This window comes from Camarhynchus parvulus, chromosome 17, assembly GCF_901933205.1.
Source record: "Camarhynchus parvulus chromosome 17, STF_HiC, whole genome shotgun sequence".
In the NCBI taxonomy this organism is placed as follows: domain Eukaryota; kingdom Metazoa; phylum Chordata; class Aves; order Passeriformes; family Thraupidae; genus Camarhynchus; species Camarhynchus parvulus.
This window is the reverse complement of record NC_044587.1, coordinates 9,023,252-9,046,581: the sequence shown is the minus strand read 5'-3', so window position 1 is coordinate 9,046,581 and position 23,330 is coordinate 9,023,252. Positions and strand designations below refer to the sequence as shown.

Below are 23,330 nucleotides of genomic sequence, written 5' to 3'. Positions count from 1 at the left end.
CACTGGACAGTGCCTTTCTTTGTCCCTTGCCAGTGTCTTGGCTTAAGTTCAATTCCCTGTCGAAAATGAGCTGACCAAGACTTTCAACCAACCTCATTCCTTTTCAAAATGAAAATCTGGCACCATCCCCCTCTCCCCGAGTCTTGAGGGGGGGAAAATCTGCCTTGCTCTAAGCAAATCAGCCCTCCAAGGACAGCGTGACAGGGCCTTTTCCTTTTCTCTCATTGAGCCAGTAGCAGAGGGGAGGGCTCTTGTGGAGAGGGGTTTTCTCATTCTTGCTGCATGTGGAGTGATCTGCACTGACGAATGTTTCTTTTGGAAGGTTTTCTGGTGGCCGATTTGCTGCTTAGATCGTGAAGCTGGTAATTTTAATTTCTTTTTTGCGGGCTGTGGTTTCGGATCGCGGTCGTTTCTGAAGGACACAAAACCTTTACTTTCCACAGGACAACTTCATCAACCTCAGCTTCCTGCGGCTCTTCCGGGCAGCCAGGCTCATCAAGCTCCTCCGCCAGGGCTACACCATCCGCATCCTGCTCTGGACATTCGTGCAGTCCTTCAAGGTGAGCCTTGGCAATGTGGGAAGAGGTTCTGGGGAGAGGGTCGTGCTTGGTGCACGTGGAGCATCTTCCAGTGAGGATCCAACAGCTACCCTGGTCTTGGAATCGCCTCTCTGCACCTCTACAGAGCGATTACAGGAATTCAGAATTCAGGAATTCTGCAGAAAAGAGGATTGGTGAGCACTGCTCAGCCCCAGGAATATTAATTCTGCAGAAAATCAAACTGGTTAGCACCAAGAATATTAATTTTAATTCAGCTGGTTCACATAACATGGGATATTAATTCTGCTAAAAGTGAACTGGCTCACACTGACCGCTCCTAGGAATATTAATTCTGCTAAAAATGAGCTGGTGAGCACTGCCCAGCCCCAGGAATATTCATTTTGTACAGAAAAGAGAACAGGTTAGCACTGACCATCCCCTGACGGCTGCATTGTGGAGGATGAAGGGCTGTTTGCTCATGCAGACTCCAGCAAGTGCTCAACGCTCAGGTTACCCTTGAGATGACCCCAAAATCCCTCTGGCAAAGTCTGGATGCTCAGGAATTTGCATAAAGAAGCAGTGGCCTGACTGATGAGTGCCTTGTTCTTCACCTGCAGTGAGTGTAAGGTTGAATTACCTGCCCCAGGATTTGGGTGTGGTGGGATCTGGCACAGGTGAAACCCAACCTCTGGAGATTTGGTAACACAAGTTGTGAAGCTGTAGAGCCACAGGCTTTGGCTCTTTGATGACTGGAGGATTAAAATAATTAGATTTTGTTGAGGTTTTGTTGTGAAGTTGAGGCAGTTGCTTTGCCTGGTTTCCTTTACCTCTGCTCTTCCTCCCACCAATCCTCAGCACATTGAATTAGCTGTTTTGTAGATCTAAAGAAAAGCCCACATGCCCCAAAGCTGGTTATTTTTACAGCTCTCAGCTGGTTTGCCCACCATTTTTCATTGTTTGATGCTTTAACTCTGGTAAAGAGCCCTGGGGCTTGCTCAGTTTCTGCAGAGCAGGAAGGAGAACACAGAATGTGCAGCCGGGATTTGTGTCAGTGATCCTGGGCTCTGACACACCAGGAATCATGGGCTGGGAGCTGTGGGTACAGAGCCCCAGCCCCCCTGTGGGGTCTGCAGGTGTGAGGTGTTCCCAGTCAGGAGAGAGTGGATGGATTTTGGGAGAAGGAGCTCAGCCTTTTCCAGCACAATCCTAGCCCTTGCCAAATCCTGTGTGCAGAGTTTGGCCCTGACGCAGAGCCAGGACATTCCTGTGCTTCATGAGGAGCTGTCTGTCTGTCTGTCTGTCCCCACAGCTCAGAGCTCTCAGGCCATGTCCCTCATGCAGAGGTGTCCAGCAGAGGTATTCATCCGTCTTTTTGCCCTAGGTTTCCTCCAGGTTTTGTCCCAGGGGTGCCTCAGGCCCAGCGATGGTGGCCAGGCCAGGGATGGGATTGTACCGATCTGCTCTGGGCTGGGCCTCACCTCCTGTGCTGGGGTGTTTTGGGCACCTCTGTAAGAAAAAGCTGTGAGAGAGTGTCCAAAGGAGGGGCATGGGGATGGGGAAGGGTCTGGAGGGGCTGTGAGGAGCAGCTGAGGGCTCTGGGGTTGTTCAGCTGGAGCAGAGTGAGGGCAGAGCTCCCCGGGGCTGCAGCTCCTCCCGAGGGGCAGCTCCCATCTCTGCTCTGGGACAGGGACAGGAGCCAGGGCACGGCTGGGGCTGGGCCAGGGCAGCTCAGGCTGAGCTCAGGGCAAGGTTCTTCCCCCAGAGGGTGCTGGCACTGCCCAGGCTGCCCAGGGAATGGGCACGGCCCCGAGGCTGCCAGAGCTCCAGGAGCCTTTGGACAGCGCTGCCAGGGATGGACAGGGTGGGGTTGTGGGGGGGCTGGGCAGGGACAGGGATGGATTTGATGATCCTTGGGTGTCTTTTCCAACTAAGGATATTTCATGATTTTACAATTCCTGCTCCCTTGGCCTGCAGAACTCCTGCCCCAGGCACCACAGGAGCTGGCCTGAGGGCAAGACTTCTCAATTTTCGAGCTATTACTAATTAAGAGGCATTAATTACCCATTCATTTAGCCCAAGTGGAAAATAGCTGTCACTCTCAGCCTGGGTGACATAATTACATTGCAGCCTTCACTGATTTCTTGCTAAAACTCAGAATCTTTTTGTCCTCCTGGGATTCCAAACTGGGCCTGTTTCAGAGCAGAAATACATTTCTGGGATGGAGATTTTTTTTTTTTTGCTCAGACTGAATTTCCAGCAAGGTCATTAACAATTAATGTTCATACAATTATGCACACAAAGTGCCAGTGCCTGCTGGTAGCTCCAGTGTTCACTGCTGAGCCTTGGATTGTGTTTTCCCTGCTTGCTGCATCCAAGGATACAGAGAGAGCCCTTGGAAAGCTCTGCCTGTTGTGTGATCCATGAACACCTGGCTCCAGGGGTTTGTCTCCTGAGGACTGCCAGAATTCTTCATATCCTCTTCCCAGTCCCTACGCCTGAAAGACTGTCTTGGTTTGAACAGACAGGTGTCTGCTAAGGAGGGTTGGAGCCTCCCTTGAAATGGAAAATGTAAACCCCTTCCCTTCAAATTGTTATGAGTTTGAAATTAAGGGGCTCTCAGGCAAAGATATGGGAATAGGAATGACAGTTCTTTACTAGGAAAATTAAAATGCAAATGCAATAGTGCAAACAAAAAAGAAACTGTGCTTCTGCTGGAGCAGGGATCCTGCACAAGGGGGGAGTTTTCCTCTGCAGCTCCAGGGCTGCTGCAGATGGGCCTGGGCTCCCTCTGGCAATGCAGGGCAGCAGAAAGCTGCTCCTCTGGCAATGCAGTGGGCAAAGGCTGCTGTGCTGCTCCAGGCTCAGATTGGATCCAGGTAGGAATGCTTGGCTCCTCCCCTGGGCGCAGCATCTCCCCATGGGATGCTGGAATTGGATCAGCCCTGCAGGGACACTCAGTGGCCGTGGACAGCAGAGATCTCCTGGAGGGAGGATTGGCTGTGGGAGAGATAAAGAAAAAACTGCCCCATGGACAGCAGAGAACTGCCCGAGCTCTGACAGGAACAGATTACACAGCCCCATTTCCAACCAAGACAAGGACAAATGCTACAAAACTCAGTCCTGCCAGGAAATTCAGTGTTTGCATTTGCTGTCATTAATCCCACTTTTTCCTTTCCCACAGGCCTTGCCTTATGTGTGTCTCCTCATTGCAATGCTCTTCTTCATCTATGCCATTATTGGCATGCAGGTAAAATATTTCATTCTTTCATTCTGGCCATAAGCAGCCTGGGTTTGTTCAGGGTGCAGATGGTTGTTGCATTCACAGCAGGAGCAGCTCTGATTTGGGATGAGGCAAAATCTCTTCCTGTCTGGTGTCAGGTAAATTAGAAATGAAAAAAAGGCCTGTTTTTCTACTTTAATTGTCAGCTTTTGTGTTGAAGTGTCTCCAGTGAGCTGGACAAGCCAGCTGTGGGCATGAGCCTGGATCACATTTCAGCACTGGACATCTGTGAATCCCACAGGAAAAGACCCTTCCCCTGGCTATGGACACATCAAGAGGCTGAGAGGAGGGAGCAGCCCAGGCACTGCACCTTCTGAGAAGAAATAATACACTTTCCTTGGCCTGGGATGGAGCTGAACTGCTGGAAAGGACTTTTGTGAATACAAAGCACATTAATCTTGTGTTTGATCTCCACAACACATTTTTATTTCCCTTTTCAGCACAGAAATTATTCCAGCTTCTGAGAGCCTTTAAACGAGGACAGATTCTTTCCCTGCCTTATTTTCCAGCTCCACTTGATGTGCCTGGCTGAATCCCTTCTGTTCTCCTGGCAGGTATTTGGGAATATTGCCTTAGATGATGAGACCTCCATTAATCGGCACAACAACTTCCGCACCTTCCTCCAAGCTCTGATGCTCCTGTTCAGGTGAGGAGAGGATAAAACACCCTCTGGTTTGTGTGGGAACAGCAAAAACATCTTTGTGCAGGTGCCAGTTGAGCTGCTCAGACTTGGGCATCCTTTAAAATAGGGGTTTGTGTAAATTATCCATTCCTGCTTCTTCCTCCTCAACAGATTGGATTCAGCCCCTCCACAAAGTGTCACCCAGAGCTGTGATCCCCCAAGGCAACTCAGGCAGAAGCTGAATATAGATCAGAACCCCACTGGTGTAACTGATTGATGGGTTTCCTCTCCTGAAACTTGGTTAATTTTTCTTTTTTAAGTGAGAATTGCTTTCATTGGCAATTTCTGCATAACCAGAAGTCACCAGCTCCTACACCAACCCCACCTCTGCTTCAGAATTCAGGTGTTTCCCTCTGGGTTCATCCTGCCTGGAAATGAAGCATTTTCAAGTTGAAAACCAATCAGTTAAAGAACAGATTTTCATTTTAAGACCTGGCAAAACAAGCCCTGCTCCAGCTCGGGGCAGTTTGGGGGAGATGTTCCTGATCCAGCTGTGGAGACCCCCAAGTGACCAGCAGCCCCTTCCAGCCCTGCCAAGGCTCAGCTCCAAGGATTCTGTGGTGCTTGGTACAGGATCCTTGCCTGGGAGTTTCTGTGAAGCCAGACAGAAATGGAATTAGTCCTCTCTAGCTGAGAATAATCATTGGGCTCAGAACTGTGAATTTTAATAAAACTGGGACATTATTCAGCCCCATGGTCCCTCACCAGCCCCACAGCAGTGGGAGTGAGGAGCAGAGGCAGCAGGATTGGGATGGGAGTTGGTTTCTGCACAATTCCCCACAAAGGGATGGGCCTTTAGCACCCAGGCACCAGGAGGGAAATCTGTGTAATTCAGAGTAGCCTGAAAATTATTCCAGGTTAGATGGAGCACTGAGTTTTCCCAAAGTTTGTGTGATCGCTGTGGGAATAAAAGGCAAAATTCCTTTTTTTCCCTCAATGTTGAGGGGAAAAAAGGAATTTTGGGAAGCAAAAAATTGAGCGAAGCAGGAATTCAGAGTAAGTGCATGTGGAGAATCCCTGACTTCCAAACCAGAGTGCACTTCACAGGAACTGCTTTATTTTGAGGACAAACTCATGGGACTCCAGAGTTTTTCCTCTTGGCTCTTTTCTCTCAACAGTAGAAGTTAGAGAGGGAGGGGGGAACCGGTGAAGAACACCCAGGAGACTGTGATGAAAAAGAGACCCAATTCCAGCCAGCCCATGCAGGAATTTATCTGCCTGATAAAGGAAATAAGAGATTCCAGTGGAAAAGCCTGGTTTCATTTCCCATCCTCTGCACTGGCTTTAGAGCCAGCACTAGGTTCAAAAGGCAACAATCTAAGCTCTGTTTACCCAGATTTGTTTAAATCAATTTGGTTTTATTCCCCACAGAAGCAATAAAGCTTTTAGCCTACCTGAGCCTGTCTAGTTTCTTTTACCCCCCTGTAACAGAGGGAAATGTTCTTTCTCCTTTCTTTTTCATGAGTAGTTCCAACTCTCAGTGTAAATACAGTCTCTGCTCCTGGGCACAACCTTCCAACTCATTCATTTGGTTAATTGGCTGTCATGGGGAGGGGTGGATAAACTCAGCCTCTGCTCTGGTGTTGCAGGAGCGCTACAGGGGAAGCCTGGCATGAGATCATGTTGTCCTGCTTGAGCAACAGAGCCTGTGACCCCCTCTCTGGCCTCACCAAAAAGGAATGTGGCAGTGATTTTGCCTATTTCTACTTTGTGTCGTTCATTTTCCTCTGCTCCTTCCTGGTAAGTCAGTCCTGAGCCCCCAAAGTGGGGGTGCTGCTGTGGATCCCCCAAACCCTCCCCTCCCCACCCCTGTGCCCCCTCCTCATCCCTAATTATAATTTAGACACCACCAAGCCAGCTTTGCTAAACCCCATTTATCATCCTGCTGATAAAATCCCCCAAGAGATCATTTAGTCATTAAAGGGGAAGGGTTTATCTTCTCACAGGGGGTCTAACATTTGGAATTAAGCATTAATGGGGTTTGTCTTGATTTATACCATCCCTTTGGAGAAGGGCAGTGGGACAATGTCTGAGTTCAGCAGCCCTTCCTGGGAGCAGCACATTCATTTCACAGAACCCAGGATCTGCTGAGATGAGATCTGGGCTGGATCATGCTGGAGGCAGCACCAGTGATGGGGACGTGGAAAAATGGGCAGGAGAGGAGGAGGCAGCAGTGGCATTCCCAGGGATCCAGGGCTCTTTCCCAAGAGTTTCTCCCTGGGGTGAGGCTGCTCCTTGTAGAAACATCCAGTTATGGGAATCATGCATGCTTCCCTTCCAGGTTTTAATTTTTAAAATTGTCTTCTCATTCCCATTTCCCATCCTCTTTACCTCCCATTCTTCCCTTTCCATTTTCCTTCCCTTCCCTTCTTCCCTTCCCATTTTCCTCCTCCTTTCCCCTTTTCTCCCTTCCCTCGTCTCCTTTCCCTTCTTTCTCCCTTCTCTCTTCTCCTTTCTCCCTTTCCTTCTCTGTTCCCCTCTCTCTTCTCCTTTCCCTTTTCCTCTCTTCCCCTTCTCCTTTCCCTTCTTTCCCTTCCTTTCTCCTTTCCCTTTTTCTCCCTTCCCTTCTCCTTTCTCCCTTCCCTTCTCTGCTCCCCTCTCCCTTCTTTCCCTTTTCCTCTCTTCCCCTTCTCCTTCCCCTTCTCCTTTCCCTTCTCCTTTCCCTTCTCCTTTCCCTTCTCCTTTCTCTTTTCCCCTTTCCCCCTTTATCCTTTTCCTTATCCTTTCTCCCTTTCCTTCTCTGTTCCCCTCCCTCTTCTCCTTTCCTTTCCTTTTTCCTTTCCCTTTTCCTCTCTTCCCCCTTCTCCTTTCCCTTCTCCTTTCTCCCTTCCCTTCTCTGCTCCTGTTTCCCTTCTTTCCATTTTCCTGTTTTCCCCCTTCTCCTTTCCCTTCCCTTCTCTGCCACCCTCTCCCTTTTCCTTCCTTTTCCTTTTCCTTTTTCTCCTTTCTCCTTTCTCCTTTCCCTTCTCCTTTCCCTTCCCTTCTCCCCCTCCCTCTCCCTCCCCTCCCGGCCGGGTCCCCGCAGATGCTGAACCTGTTCGTGGCAGTGATCATGGACAATTTCGAGTACCTGACACGGGACTCCTCCATCCTCGGCCCGCACCACCTGGACGAGTTCGTGCGGGTGTGGGCAGAGTACGACCCGGCAGCCTGGTACGTGCGGGGACAGGGGGACAGCGGGGTGGGACAGGGGTACACCGTGGTAGGGACAGGAGGACACCAGGATAGGGACAGAGGGACACTGCAGCTGTAATGCTGCACCTGAGCAGACTCAGAGCCCGTTTAACAGCTCCAGGATTTGGGTACCACCGCTGTTAAATGCTGCAATTCCCTGAGCGCTGGAGAGGAACAGACCTGGTGTCACTGCAAGGGCGTTTCCTTCCCCCACAGCCAAGCCCTGGAAGCAAAGCTCAGCCAAAAATGAACAGATGAAAGCCTCGGTTCCGCTGAGCCCGCCTAAATGGCCCTGGAGAAAAGCGATTTAGCACTTCCCAAAGGAGCTTTTGGTTCCTGCATCCCATCCGGAGATGCAAATCCGCAAATCTCTGGCTGTTGGCAGCACTTGAGGGAGTGGGAGAGGTTCACACCTGATTTGCGCAGCGTTGTTTTAATTGAGATCCACCTTGGTGGTTTCCCAAATGCTGTGCAGACACCTCAGGCTGCGTTTGAGTCAGGTCCTGCAGGCTCTGCTCCATCCTCCCACCCACTCCCAGAGGGAATGATGTGATGCTCCTCTGCCTTAGGGTGGTTTCCCGAAAAAATGGGATTTTTTCAAACAGCCTTTCCTCATTAAACACAACATTTTCCTCCTGGAAGCCTCCTTGTAGTGACATCAAACTCTACGTGGGAATTTTGGCCTTTTCAGTACTATTTAGCTCTGGAGTTGCAGTTGAGGTTATAAGATGTGCAAAATGATGAGGATAAAATGAAATGGGCCAAAGTTTGGAAGTGTTTTAATTCTTTTATTTAATTCTCTGATAAAATATTCCTGATTTATGAGTGGGTTAAGGGAGGGGATGGTTTTCTCACAGTGGACAATGTTTATTTTTAAATTTTACTTTTTTCCAAGACAGAGGGGACCTGCACACTGGGCTTAGGCAGTGGAGCAGCAGCACAGACCCCAAATTAAGGATTTTTTTTTTAATTGAGGGAACGGCCCTGCCCAATGACCACTTCTAGAGCAGGACTGATGTAATAAATTGCTTTTCTGTATTGCTGCACCACAGCCCTGGTGATGGGGTTGTTCTCATTTCTGGATGCTCTGTCCCAGGTCCCAATAATCCCTTGATATTCTATTTGGGAATTTGCCTGTTGAGAGACTCTTTGTTAATTTAAAGCTCTGCTAATTTTGGATCCCTTTTTTCCTCCCTGTGAGTTCCTGTGCCATGAATCTCCTCTGGATTTGTGATGCCTCCAGCTCTTCCAATCTTTCCTCTCTTTTTTGTTTCCCTTCAGCAGAGACAGAGGCAGGGAGTGTTTGGATAATCAACATCTCAAACTCCCTGCTAGGATGCAATTAAACTGCTTTCAAATCTCACTTCAAATGATTTAGCCTAACTTTAAATGGAAACTTGTTCCAAAAACCTGCATTTCTCTGAACTGTGGGGGATTTGAACTGCTCCAAGCCACCCCTACTACCAACCTGAATATTTACTCCACACTTACTACCAGCTTGTAATCTCCAGGCAGATTTTCATCCCCACTAGGTCTGTGACACAGCAATTCCTTTGTGGGGATTTAGCAGGCACAAATAGCTTTTCTTTTTCCTTTTTTTTCCAATCCAATCCTGTCTCTTCCCACTAGAAAAATCTCAATGAGGCTGAAAAGTCAGGGTTGTTCCTTAGCAAAACAGCCTTGGCTCTACATCTGTGGGAGGAGGAACACACCTGCAAGGGGGAAAATGGGATCAATGTGGATTTTTAATGTTTATATTCAGGAACTTTCCACCCAGAAGAGGCACCAGCACTGAGTTTACAGGAAGATTTCTCGCTCTATTAACTCTGAGTCACTCAGGGGCCAAACTTTCCATTCTCAGAGCTGCTAATGCAGAAAATGTCACATACTAAGATGCTAATTCTGTTTTTTTGTCGTTGTTGTTTCTTTTTTCTCTAACCCTGTTCCCTTTCCACTCTAGTGAGAAGTTATTGAGTGTGAATAGTTCCACTGAAATCACATTTTCAGAAGTGGGACTAAAATCTCCACAGATCTGAAATCCTTTCACACTTTAAGCCAGAACTGAGCTTTCAATAATTTTGATTTAAGACCTTTCTGATCTTAGAGGTCTTTTCCAACCCAACTGATTTTATGATTGGATTATTCCATGATTTAAGCTGAATGGGGTCACTAGCTGATCACTTCTCCCAAGGTCTCTTCCTTGATTATGCCAAGGAAAATGGAATTACAGTGTTTGTCCACTTTCCTTAGCTTGAGATCCCAATGGAAGATGCTCCACAATTGTTATATTTTTATTATATAGATATTTGAAACACAACTTAATGTGTATTTTACCCCTATTTCTGATACCACCTTTGGTTTTGTTACAAAATCCAACTCCCTGGAAACTTTTCTAGGAAAAAACATTGAAATTAAAGTTAAAAAAGGCAGTTAGGAGCTGTTATTCCAGCTGTGCCACCTTCCCTAGAGGTGAGTAACTGGGAAACTGTTACTGGGGAAAACTGCTGGATTTAGGGGTGACAAAAAGCCTTGAGCTCACAAAAAATAAAGAGGAGCTGAGAGAAATAGGGAGCCCAGAGTGGTTTGGTGGGAGTTAATTAAGAAAGTAGGGAAAACAGGATTTAAGGATGAACAGGGAAAGAAAACATAACTGGATTTCTAGGAGCTTTTATTTGTTCAATACATAGAAAGTGAAGTCTTTATCTGTTTTATTCCTCTCCCAGTGCCCACCCCGTGGAGATAGTGGTGATGTTGCTCTGGCCATCCCATTGCCATCAGCTGTCCCAGAGCACTCAGGAGGAGCTGCAGGTGCTCCCAGGAGAGCTCTGGGCTCTCTGGGATAACAGGATGCTGAGGAAAATCAGATTTAAACACAAGGCTGTGGCTGCTCCATCCCTGGCAGTGCCCAAGGCCAGACTGGAGGGGCTTGGAGCACCCTGGGATGGTGGAAGGTGTCTCTGCTATGGCAGGGATGGGATGAGATGGATTTAAAGTCCTTCCACCCCAAACCATTCTGGAATTCTCTGAACCTGGGAAAGGATCCCTGTTTGTCCTGATTGTGTGCCATGATCTCCCAAGGCAAAGCATCTGTTGGTTTTCCAGCCTTCCACAGACTCTTGGAGAGCTCAGGGAAGTGTTCAGCCGTGTTTTCCACACCCTGATTTTCCAGAATCCTTCTAAAATTGTAAGGAAAGTGTAAACTTGGTGCCTCAGTTAAACCCAAACCTCTTTAGACCCACGATTAGGCCTGGAGCCAAGACTTGCACGGTTCCATTTCCTCTCAGATTCATAGTTTGGACTTGATTGGGGAAGGCTTTGAATAGACCTTAATTCTTCACATCCCAAAAAGCAGCAACACTGAAGGACTTCTCCCAAAACATTCCAGCCTTCTTTACAGAATGCACCAACATAAATACAGGGAGGCCAAATGTCTTGGTTTGAAAAGCCAGGGGTCTGCTAAGGAGGGCAGGAGCCCCCCCTGAAATGGAAAATGTAAACACCGTCCCTCTGAATTATTATAAATTTGAAATTAAAAGGCTCTCAGGTAAAGATATGGGAGCGGGAATAACAGTTCTTTACTAGGAAAATTAAAATATACAAATGTAATAGTGCAAACAAAAAAACAAACAAACAAAACAAACACAGCCAGAGTCAGAGCAGTCCCTGCCCCCCTGTGTGTCAGGGGGTGGCACAGCCCCATCCCATGGGGGCTCAGCCCTCCTGCAGTGCCAGCTGTGCTGCTGCTGGAGCAGGGATCCTGCACAAGGGGGGAGTTTTCCTCTGCAGCTCCAGGGCTGCTGCAGATGGGCCTGGGCTCCCTCTGGCAATGCAGGGCAGCAGAAAGCTGCTCCTCTGGCAATGCAGTGGGCAAAGGCTGCTGTGCTGCTCCAGGCTCAGATTGGATCCAGGTAGGAATGCTTGGCTCCTCCCCTGGGCGCAGCATCTCCCCATGGGATGCTGGAATTGGATCAGCCCTGCAGGGACACTCAGTGGCCATGGACAGCAGAGATCTCCTGGAGGGAGGGTTGGCTGTGGGAGAGATAAAGAAAAAACTGCCCCATGGACAGCAGAGAACTGCCCCAGCTCTGACAGATAGGAATAGAACACACCTCCATCTCTAACCTTAGGCACCAAAGCATTCAGGTTTTCTTCAGAGGTAATTTTGAAGTTCAGCTCGTCTCACCTATGAGTTACACAAAAAAGATTGAGAAATATAATCCTGCTGTTTAATTAGCTGAAATTATTGTTGGGAGTTAATGAGAGTGACCATAAAGCTTCCAGGAGGTGTCTGATTTCCCCTCCTGGTATTGAAAGTGGGATTTTCCCAGTGCCAGTGCCCAACAGGCTCTGGAGGTGACACTTTCTGCTCTCCCAGCAAATTCCTCATTGCCCTGGAATGGCCCTGCTGGGGTTATGTAGGAGGTCACAGTGGCAGGGAAAGGTTCCCAAAATTTTAAAGGAGCTAATTTGAATCCCGGCAATAATCCATTGAAGAGCTATAATAAAATCCCAGGAATAATCAGTTAAAGAGGCTCTTTGTGGCCTGCAGGCTCGGGGTGTTGGGCAGCAGAGTCTGGAGGCTGATGCACAGGACAGGGAATTAAAACATGAGTGGGAAAGGAAACCAAATGTTTGGGAAGCCTTCCACACAGCACTGAAGGTTTCCCAGAGGAAAATCCAAGGATAAAAGGTTGGGTGAGCAGTTGGAAGTTCTCTCTGTGTTTTAAAGTGTCTCCTTCCTTTCCAGACCAATCTTTCTTTTCAGCATGTTTTGCCCTTCCAACTTGTCCTGTTCGCCTGTGGAAAAGCTGATTCTTCCCTGTTTCCCTGTGGAAAAGCTGGGGTTTTTTTCCTATTTCCCTGTGGAAAAGCTGATTTTTCCCCGTTTGCCTGTGGAAAAGCTGATTCCTGTTGGATTTTGCTGTCATAACCTCTGGTGTTTCCTTTCCAGTTGCCGCATTCATTATAAGGATATGTACAATTTGTTACGTGTAATTGCTCCACCCCTGGGCTTAGGAAAGAAGTGCCCTCATAGGGTGGCCTACAAGGTTTGGAATTTCAGAGATCCCTCCAGCATCTCTAGTCCTGGTTCTGTTTCTTTTTATCCCTTCTTCCTTCCCCCTGAGTGCCAATGCAACCAGTAGAGAACAGAAAGTGTAACGTAACCAATCCCCTGCCTGAAAAAAGGAATGATTGACTGACTGCCTCCTTTCTCCTCCATGCATCCCTTCCCTGTCTCCTCCCACACCCCAGCTGGCTGGGGACAGGCAGTTTTATGGGACAGGCAACCCTCCAGCTTCCATCCTGCCAGCTCCAGCTGGGAAGTCCTGGGGAAAATTATCCCAGCACTTCAGTATATTCCAGAGAGAAATGGCATCCCAAGGTTTCCAGGGAGCAGCAAGTTTGGTCTGGCTTTGGAGCATTGTTGAGTGATCAACTTCCTGAGCTGGAAAACCCTTGGATCTGGGCAGAGATGAGGGATGAGGGATGAGTTTTCCATGGTGCCACAGCCAGAGATGGCCTGGGGGTCAAATGATGTCTCTAAGCTGTGGTGGACACCCAGGGAAAGCTCCTGCTCATGGCACAGGGAGAGTTCCCTGTGCTTGGGAGCCCAGGTGGAGGATTTGGGACAGATCTTGCTGAGAAATCAGCATGGGATGGGCACCAATGGGGACCCAGTTCCAGGCAGGGAATTTCTTGGAAAACAGAGGATGAAGGAGAAGGCTGGAAGCAGCCAGCCCAGAGCTTCCTTTTCTTCTCCACTCCAGCCCAGGTGTTTCCCACACCTGAGTGAGGATTAAGAGCTCAGAAGTTCTGCAGAGGAAGAGGAGACCCCCATGCCCCAGCCCAGGAGCAGGAAGGAACCAGGGGAGGACATTGGCTCCAGTTCCCATTTTGTGTCTCTCAGAAGCCTCCAAATCAGCTCTGGGCTGGGAGAGCTGGATGGGATTTTATCTGCAGCAGTTACCAGGGGCAGGAACAGATGTTTTGGGCTGGGTGAGTTCTCCTCCTCCTCCATCAAAGCTTTACATAGGAACTGAGATCTGTGTCAGGGCACTGGGCTGCTGGGAAGGTTCCTGCTCAGAAAGGGGGGTTTAAATGGGTGCTTAGGTTTTCTTTGTTGGTATAGAGATGAGAACATTATCCTGCTTTTCCAGGGGTTGGACTTATTAATTAATAACATCCCTGGGTTTCCTCAGATGCCAGGCAGCAGAGATTTGCACATTGTACAAGCAGGCAGCTCATTGGGAAAACAAAAGGAGATTGGCACAGTTCTGCTCCCAGTTCCAACAGGCACAAAAAGGTGAAGCAGGAATTTCTTGCTGTTTTGCACCCCTTGTTTTTCAGGCCAGGATTTATCCATCGAGTGCTGAAGGGAGATGCCCTCAGCAATGGGCTGCTCTGAGGGACTTTTCCCAAACCTCTGCAATTCCCAGTTGAGGTTGGCTTGGTGAAAAACAAGCCCCAGCAAAAGTGAGGGAGGAGCAGGTTCTCCTCCCACCTCCTGCCAGGGCTGGGCTCTGCTTTTGCTGGAGCAAAAGGAATTTGCAGAATCCCAGCCTCAGCTGGGAGTGGGAGCAGTCCCAGTGCATCCCTCAGCAAAACCCCCATGTTTGACTTCTCCCTTGTCCCATCACCCAAACCCAAAGTGCTGCTTCCTGGCAGGAAAGCTGGGCTGTGTTCCCCCAGCCCTGTCCCATAACTCTGCCCCCAGCTCTCCCTGGCATGGCGACCTGGCTGCTTTGGGGGGTGATGGGGGAACCTTCATCCCCCACCCCGCCAACAGCCAGCCAAACCCAGCCCTGCCACCCCTTCTCCCCCAGGGGCATCAAGCATTCCCCAGGGGACATCAGTCATTCCCCAGGGGACATCAATCATTCCCAGGGCCACCCCTGCAGGAGGAGGAGACGTTGGGCGCCGAAACAGCAACGGAAGCGGAGCCTCCTTTCTCCTGCCCCACCTCTTGAGTTTGGTTTTGTTTCCCGGAGAAATCTGATTAACCAGATCTCTGTTTTCTTGTCTGCTTTCCCTTTTCTCTCTCCCCCTTTTCATTTGCTCCACTGTGTTGCCTTTTCCCCCACCCCTTCCCCGTTTTTCCCCTGCCTCAATCTGATGGGATTTCTGTGTCCTGGTGCTTTTGCCTCCATCCCTGTGGTGCCAGCGGGCGCATCAGTTACACAGACATGTATGAGATGCTGAGACACATGTCCCCACCTCTAGGCCTTGGGAAGAAATGCCCAGCTCGTGTTGCCTATAAGGTAGAAAACCCTCCCAGGAACTCCTGCCCAACCACCAGCTTTCTGTGCCGTGGCTCAAGTGGGGTTTCTGTGGCATTGGTGTTGTTCTTCTGGACTTCTCTGGTGCTTTCTCTGCTTTCCAAGCAAGATTTTGGATCTTCTGATTTTTTCTTTTTAATTTTTATATATTTATATATATAATTTTTTTGGGGTAACTTTTTTCTGGTCTTTGAAACTCTGGCACATCAGTTTGTCCTTCTAAATATGTCTCTGCTCTCTATCTATCAGTGTTTCTCTCTCTTTTCTCTCATTGTCCTCCTATTTAGGTTAATTTGGGGAGGGACCATGCTAATGAGCAAATTACCCCCCATTAGATCCCCATTTTTCTTCCTGGGGCTCTTTGTCTCACTAATCCTCCAGTAGAATGTTGGTTTTTCCTCCTCTTAATTAGATTGGAGTAATTAGAGTAGGCAGTACTGTAGGAGTGAGCAAGCAATTAAACAGAGACAACACCAGAAGGGCTCCTTAAACACCCTCGTGGAAGAAATGACTTTAACAGAAAACATTTAGGACAGGGAGATGGAGAAATCACTCCAGCTTATTGCTGATTTGGCAAAACTTTTTAATTGAGCCACCAGAATGAATTCTATCCCAAAGGCTGCTGCCTGGCTGGAAATTCAGATGGAAATGCAGCAGACCCAGTTAAGACCAGGCTAGCCTCCCAAAAACTCTCAGGGTGCTTGGAGATTTCCATTTCCAGGGTGATTCCTGGGAAGTTTCACCACTGAACCTCACAGTTTAGAGGGAGAGGTTGCTCAGGGCCATTTATCCCTGGTGTGGTTGAGGATCCATCAAACCCAGCAGGATTTTTTGGCTGCTGGTGTCATTCCAGCCACCCTCAAACCCCAAACCTCAATCCAAAGGATCCACAGCACAACAGCCCCTCCTGTACTGAGGCATTTTTTCACTGAGACCAAATAAACCCAAGATTTTTGGGAAGAGGCTCAAGCCAGACCCAAACCTGAGGCTGATTTATTCAGGCACGAAGAAATTCAGATAAATCTTCCTACAAGATCCTTCCAGGATTTAAAATAAAATGAAAATGAAACATAACCTTAAATCTCTCCAGTGAGGTAGCTTTGCTGTATTTGATTTCTTTCTGGCCACCATAACTGAGCTTGATTCCAGAGCAAAATTCCAGGTCTCAGCTATTTTAGACACCAATTATCCACAGAAATCCAAGGATTTGCCACCTGTGAGCTTCTGTTGGTTTAGGAGAGCTGTGTCCTGCTGAAAGGAGATGTTTGCAGGTGGGCAACCAGATCTGCTCTGGGGCTGTACCAGAAGGATAAAACTCTTTCTTTTTGTCCTAAATCTTGTAGAATTCAAAAAGGAAGAAAACAAAACGGGATAAAGAGATCACGTGTTAAAACTGGCATTTTAAATAAGATTTTGGGCTGGTTTTCATAGCAGACTTTGTGCCCAGAGGCATTTCTTCAGCCTGAGAATTTTCTGATATCTCCTTTAATTTATCTGTCCCTACAGAACAAACCCACAGAACCTGGGCACACAGGAATGGCTTCTTTTTATAACCCAGACTCCTGATTTTTTAAAGACATCGTTAATTTTTCCCCATCTCAGAAGAATCCTCTGGATTGTGTCTGTGTCACAAGCACAGGCAGAGATGGGTTCAAACAGCTCCAGTCTGGGTGAACATGGGATTTCTCTGAGTTTGGAGATGATCACATTCATTTCCCCCTTATCAAAGAGCCCTGAACTACAAAATACAGATGTAAGACAAGGATTTTCCCCGTGGATTAAAACTGCACTTTGGGCTGATCTCTCACCCAGTTGTTGCTGATAAAATTAACCCTCCATGGGTTAGGACTGGTTTTACTCCATCCCTCCTGCACTTCTCCATGAGCACATCCATGGGTTGGTGCTGGCCGCTTTCCCCATGACTGTGGTGGGATGTGGCACCCCCTGCCCTGCTCCTGCCAGGTGTCCCCCGTGGTGTCACTCATGTGACAGCCACTCCCAAGTGGATGAGAGACTCAGGAGGGCACTGAAATCCCCCTGGGCACTGATCCCTCCCCAGAGCCTGCAGAGGACATCACCCTGCTCCTGCAGGCGTAGCTCAGTCAGTGCCAACAGCAGCCAGGGCTTTGTCTCTGCCCTGTTTTCATCCTCTCCCTCTGGTTTTTAAAACCCCTGACTGTTCTGTCCAGCAAAAGCTCTTTTGCCCCACACATCCCCCTTTTTCTTTCCATGTCTACTTTTCCCCAGTCCTTGTCAGAGGTTTTGTGTGTTTTCCCCACGTCTTTGTTGCCTTCTCAGCACGTCCACACTGGTTTTTGTTTGGATTTTCCCTTCTTCGCAGCCTCCTTGGCTGCTGTCCTTCCTTTCTGCTGTTTTCTGGTTCCCTTTTCTCAACTGTTCTCCTTGGTCAGCCTGACCAGCCCTGCAGTTCCGTGTGGCTTTGCTGCTTGCCCGAGGTGCACCAGGGAGCTCTATCCTGCACTGGGCTGGGGGAGGAGGCTGGAAAAACCCAAATTCCTGTGCTCACTTCTGGGTCACCCACAGAGAGAAGGGCATTGAGGGGCTGGAGCCCCAGGGGAGGCTGAGGGAGCTGGGAAGGGGCTGAGCCTGGAGCAGAGGAGGCTCAGGGGGCCCTTGTGGCTCTGCACAGCTCCTGACAGGAGGGGACAGCCGGGGAATCAGGCTGTGCTCCAGGGAACAGGGACAGGAGCAGAGGGAACGGCCTCAAGCTATGCTAGAAGAGGTTTAGATTGGACATCAGGAGGAATTTTGTCACACAAAGAGCTTCCAAGCCCTGGAAGAGGCTGCCCAGGGCAGTGGTGGAATCACCACTGCTGGAGGGATTTAAAATCATACAGATGTGGATGTGGCACTTGGGGACATAGGTCAGAGGTGGCCTTGCAGTGCTGGATCAGTGTTTGGACTCAATGGTCTTGGAGGTCTTCTCCATCCTAAATGGTTCTGTGATGCCATCAATTTTAGTCTTTTCCTGTCCCATCAGGTGAAAAGGGGGAAGAAAAGCTCTTTGCCTTCACTCTGCTCTCTTAGGATTTGTTCACTGCATTTGCCCACGGCAGAGGGTGGAGCTGGATGAGCTTTGAGGTGCCTTCCAACCCAAACCATGCCGGGATTTGTGATTTCTGGGATGATCCGAGAGGGATGAAAGCCGTGGAGAGCCTCTCCAATGCCAGCAGAATTAAACCAGATAGAATCATTCCAACTAGGTCAGAGTGAATTATTCATAGCAAATAATTTACTCACCAAACCCGACCTCATTTCCCACAGCAGCGCTCCACTGTCCCGAATTTATTCCTGTCTGGGGATCATTCCCAGAGCAGTTCCTGTCCCAGAGGCTGATGGGGTACTCTTAATAATTCAAATCTTTTGGGGTGCCAGGAGATTTCCAGATACTGTGTGCTCCTCTTCGGAAATGTGCCCGGGAAGAGGATTTAGGGTGTAGTAACTTTTCTGGGTCAGGCTGGAATCCAGCAATACACCTTTGATCCCGGGATGAATTTCCCCCCTATTCCTCCAACCCTTTCCCTGCCTTTTGGGCCATTGTACCAGCAATTCCTGAGCAAACCTGACAGTGAATTTATTCCTGTCACAGAGATTTGGTTCCCCGTTAGCGCTGCCTTTGTTAATTACCAATTAAACAGCGCCGGGGCCGCCTCCTGACCGCGCCCGGACCCCGCGCACCGAGCGCTGCCTCCCGACCCCGCCTCTAATCAGCCCCTCGTAATCAGCACAGCGTTAATTACGAGACTCCGGAGACATCGGCGGTGCTGCTGCCTCTGGGGCCCTGTCGTGCAGAAGCTTTAACGAGCTCCAAATCCGCCTGATTAACCGCGGGGGCTGCGGGAGGGATCCCCAAGCGGAGCGGGGACTCCACCTGCTGCCGGCTGCGCCTCCTCCCTCGGGGGCTGCGGATTCCTTTCCTGGCAGGTCAGGGCTCCTGGGAAGCATTTCCACCTTTTTTTTTTTTCCCTGTTTCCCATCATTAATTCACCCGAGCGCCCCTTGGATCATCCCAGAAATCAGAGAATCCCGGCATGGTTTGGGTTGGAAGGGATCTCTCAAAGCTCATCCGAGTTCTGCCCTCTGCCATGGGCAGGGACAGTGAGCAAATCCTAAGAGAGCAGAGTGATATCAAAGAGGTTTTCTTCCCCCTTTTCATCTGATGGGGTAGAAAAGACTAAATTTGATGGAATTATAGAACCATTTAGGATGGAGAAGTTCTCCAGGATCATCGAGTTCAAACACTGATCCAGCCCCTGGGTTGTGGCTGGTGATTCCCAAGTGACGCACGTTCTTTATCAGTGCAGGGAAGGAGCAGCAGGCTCCTAAAATTTCCTTCTGGGCTCCAGAAATATGGGAAATTATCCAAATTAGAGTTGGGATTTTTTTCTCTTTGTTTTGGTTCAGTTATTTTTGTCGATGTTAGGATTTTTTTGGTTCGTTGTTTTTTACTTTTTTTTTTGTTCTCCCTTTTCCTTTTTTCTTTCCCCCTTTTCCTTTTTTCTTTCCCCCCCTTTTCCTTTCTTCCCCCTTCCCTTTTCCCCCCCTCCCTTTCCCCCCTTTTTCCATTTTTCCCTCGTTGCCTTTTTTTTCCCTTCATTCCCTTTCCCTCTCAAATTTTTTCATCCTGTTTCAAACCATGAGCTACAGCTCTGACACAGCCTTGAAGCACAACTTCAGGCAGAAGAAACAGAAAAAATGGAGGGAAAGTTAATTTTTGTTTTAATTGAGTACACTCTAAACAATTTTTTAAATTTATTTTTTTTACCTATGTTCTTGTCCCTAAATCTTTGAGAAAACTTGAGGTTTTCTCTATTAGCCTGGTGCAGGATGAAAAGCAAAAGTTCTGGATTGAATTTTTCAAGGAGAAATTTTGGGTCAAGCAGAATATTTTGAGTTTGAAAAATGTTACCAATTTCAATTGGATTCCTTTTAAATGGATCTTCTAGAAATGGAGAGGAATTAAATACAGATAAAATTAGAAAGTAAGCCTGGAAAGCCTTGAAATTTGATGCTCTGCACCAGGAGATATTTTTATGTATAAGGTTATTTTGTAATATTGAAAGGAAAAAAAATTAGTATGACTTTTGTTTGCAATTTCAGCCTTTTGGCTGCATTTCTGGCATTGGGAAAACACACCAGACAATGTTCAAGGATCAAATCCCTCCTGGCTGTGCCTGTGTCTGGCTGATTCCTGGCTTCCCTGGGTGCCCACGGGGATTTGGGACATTGATTTGGGGTGTGGGGTGAGCAATGTCCCACCCAAGCCTCCCTCACCACCCCAGCCGTGATGACAAAGCTATTTTGGATCCAAGATGAATAAATTCTTTTCTTCCAGCTGCTCCACCCTCAGACATGCCAGATACTCATTTAAAGAACAGATTTTCTCAAGCCAGGGGTTTCCAAGACAGGAATTTTCCCTGGTTTTGGGAGGATCTTGTGTGGCTTTAGCTGAGGCCTGTTGGCTTTGGCTGCTGCAGGTTCTGAGACATTTTTCTCTTATTTTATGGTGGTTTTTTTGGCCAAGAAATGGGCAGGTGGAAGGTGCAACCTGCAGCTCCCCTTGGCAGGGCAGGAACTCCTCAAGTGCTGTCCAAAGGGAGGTGAATCCCAGTTTGGCACCTGAGGGGACACAGGGACTCATCCCATCCCAGCTTCCCTCTCCTGAGCACCCCAACCTCCCCTTCCTGCTCCCTGCTGGGTTCTCACATTGGGAATTCCAATGGCCTGGAGGTGCCTAAGTGACCAGTTTGACCAGTTTGGATACTGGGATGGAGAAAACGGCAGTGCAGAGGGAAATGCAGGGAGGAGGGCAAGGAGGTGGGGTAGGGGGAGCCTCTTCCAGGTGCCTGTTTGCAGAGAAATGTGGATTTTGCTCAGCTAGACTTCCAAAAGTGGGAATCCCCTTGGAAATCTTCCCCTAAATCCTCTGTCCCTGGCTCCAATTGAGGAGGAGAGCAGAGCTCAGTGCAGCTGTGGGTGGCCTGTGTGGTGCCTCTGTATCCTTTGGGAATTCACCTGGGAAGTCAGCTGGGACACCTGAGATGTGCCCAAGTGGTTTTTGGGGGTGATTTCTGTGAGGATAGAGCTCTCCTGTGGGGAATTGCTCCTCATTTGCCTGTTCTTCACTTGCATGCATCTTTCTGTCTGCGTCCCTTCCCTCTCTCCCACTCCAGTGGGATTCTGGGACTCTGTGATTGCTAACTGTGGGCTCTCATTGATGCGTTTTTATAACTTTTTGTGTGCTGAGGGCAGAATTGGAATTAAATCCTGTTTCATTTGACCTGAGTGAACAGGAACAACCCCGTGGTGTTGCCAGCACTTGTCACTGACTGAGAGGCTGAACTTTGATTTCCCTGTCTCTGGGGCTGGGCAGACACAGAATAACCTCTGGGCATGCTGTGAGGGAGAGCACAAGGGTTTGTCCCAGACTTCAGGTGACAGGGACGTTGTTACAGTGGTCTCTGGTCCCTGCAGGATGCAGTGAGAGCTGAAAATGTGAAAATAGGTGAACAAGGAGATTTCAGCTCCTCTGAGCACATTTTACACTGGACCAGCACTTTGTGCCCTTTGTCTGCTCATGCCAACACCAACAAGTGTCCCCCTGGCGGGGAATTGTCTCCAGAAGGTGCCAGGGTTGGGGTCTGTCCTCCCTGAGGGCATGGAAGTGTCCAGGGCCAGGCTGGACAGAGCTTGGAGCAGCCTGGGCTAGGGAAAGGTCCCTGCCCATGGCAGGGGGTGGGATGAGATGATCTTTAAGGTCTTTTCCAACTCAAACCAGTCTGGGATTCTAGGGCAGCTCAGTCCATCCCAGATGGAAGGTGGAAGTTGAAAGTAGAAGTTGGAAGTGCAAGTTGGAAGATTGGCAAAGCAGGAAGGTTATCCCAAAGATGGAAAACCTGGCCAAGTCTTCATTTCCCAGCAAGAGTTGGTTTGGGAAAACACAGGAGCAGCAATCAGGGTTCCCTGAGGCTCCAGCAGCTCCCTGCTCTCACCTGCACCATGTTCCCTCCCCCAGCAGGAAAATTCATGCTCATCAGCTGCGGAGTTTCTGCTGCAGATTTTGCCCAGGGCAGCAAAGAGGCTGCAGCAAAATCTGCATCTCTGCAAACAGTGCCAGGCTTGTGCCCAGAGCCACGGGGGGAGTGCAGCTGGCACCTCCACCAGCCTTTAGGGGTTGTTGTTAGGCAAAGAGGAGGTTTCTGGGCAGACAGAGGGGTGTAAATACCAGCCCAAGCCGCTTTCAGGTGGGGATGAAATTCTCTCCCCAGCAAAGGGCCCAGGCCAAGCTGCCACTTGTTTTTGAGGCTGTGCTCAGGCAGATCAACACCCAGGGACTTCTTGGACTTTTTTATCCAATTACACAATGCCACTTAATCCTATGAAGAAGAAGGGCCAGCCTCTGCCCTAAAACCTCTATCTTGCATATATATATACATTACTAAATCCTAAAACTTTAATAAGTTTTCTGCCATGTGATATTACACGCTTCTCAAACTCCATTATTATCTATTTATAATTATTCATAATTCAATATGAATTCATAATTATTGAAACTCCACACCCACAATCCCAGTTCTGTCATTCCATTTTGGAAGCTTCTCCACGGCCTCAGGTTAAATGCAGTGTTCTCCTCAGGGTCAGTGCCTGGCAGCACAGACAGTCTGAAATTCTCAGCAACCAGGGTTCTAACATCTGGATGATGCAGACACCACTGGAGACAGTCAGGAAATGGGATGAGAGCCTCCCCACCTGGCTTCTTTTTGGGAGAGCTCTGTAGGATTGCAGTGCAGTGCTGGCAAATCACCCATTAAACCACTGAGGTTCTACCCCAAACCCACTCCTGGATAGGAGCTGCCATCCATGTGCAGAAGAATTTCAGCTCAGCACACCAAAAGTTCCTTCCTGTTTGTACTTTGGGTATTTTGGGGGTTCAGAGAGGGGCAGGTGAGGGTGGGGGGAGGATTCCTGGCCTTCCTCACAGCCAGTCCTGTCTGTCCCCAGCGCCTGGTGAGGATGAACATGCCCATCTCCCCTGAGGATTTAACTGTGCACTTCACCTCCACGCTGATGGCCCTGATCCGCACGGCCCTGGAGATCAAACTGGCCTCAGGTGAGAGGGACAGGATGGCTGGGTCACCTGGAGATCAAACTGGCCTCAGGTGACAGGGATGGGGTGGCTGGGTCACCTGGAGATCAAACTGGCCTCAGGTGACAGGGATGGGGTGGCTGGGTCACCTGGAGATCAAACTGGCCTCAGGTGACAGGGATGGGGTGGCTGGGTCACCTGGAGATCAAACTGGCCTCAGGTGACAGGGACAGGGTGGCTGGGTCACCTGGAGATCAAACTGGCCTCAGGT

At 48.9% G+C, this 23,330-nt stretch overlaps 1 protein-coding gene across 1 annotated transcript in view; it reads left to right on the top strand.

Moving 5' to 3' along the window:
• Positions 1-23,330, top strand: part of LOC115910801 (voltage-dependent N-type calcium channel subunit alpha-1B-like) — a 328,893-nt gene that overhangs the window by 282,048 nt on the left and 23,515 nt on the right. Inside the window, 7 exon segments of the mRNA XM_030961242.1 lie at positions 444-560; positions 3,721-3,786; positions 4,374-4,465; positions 6,091-6,241; positions 7,527-7,654; positions 14,838-14,934; positions 22,975-23,083. Of these exon segments, the coding sequence (XP_030817102.1) occupies positions 444-560; positions 3,721-3,786; positions 4,374-4,465; positions 6,091-6,241; positions 7,527-7,654; positions 14,838-14,934; positions 22,975-23,083 (760 nt within the window).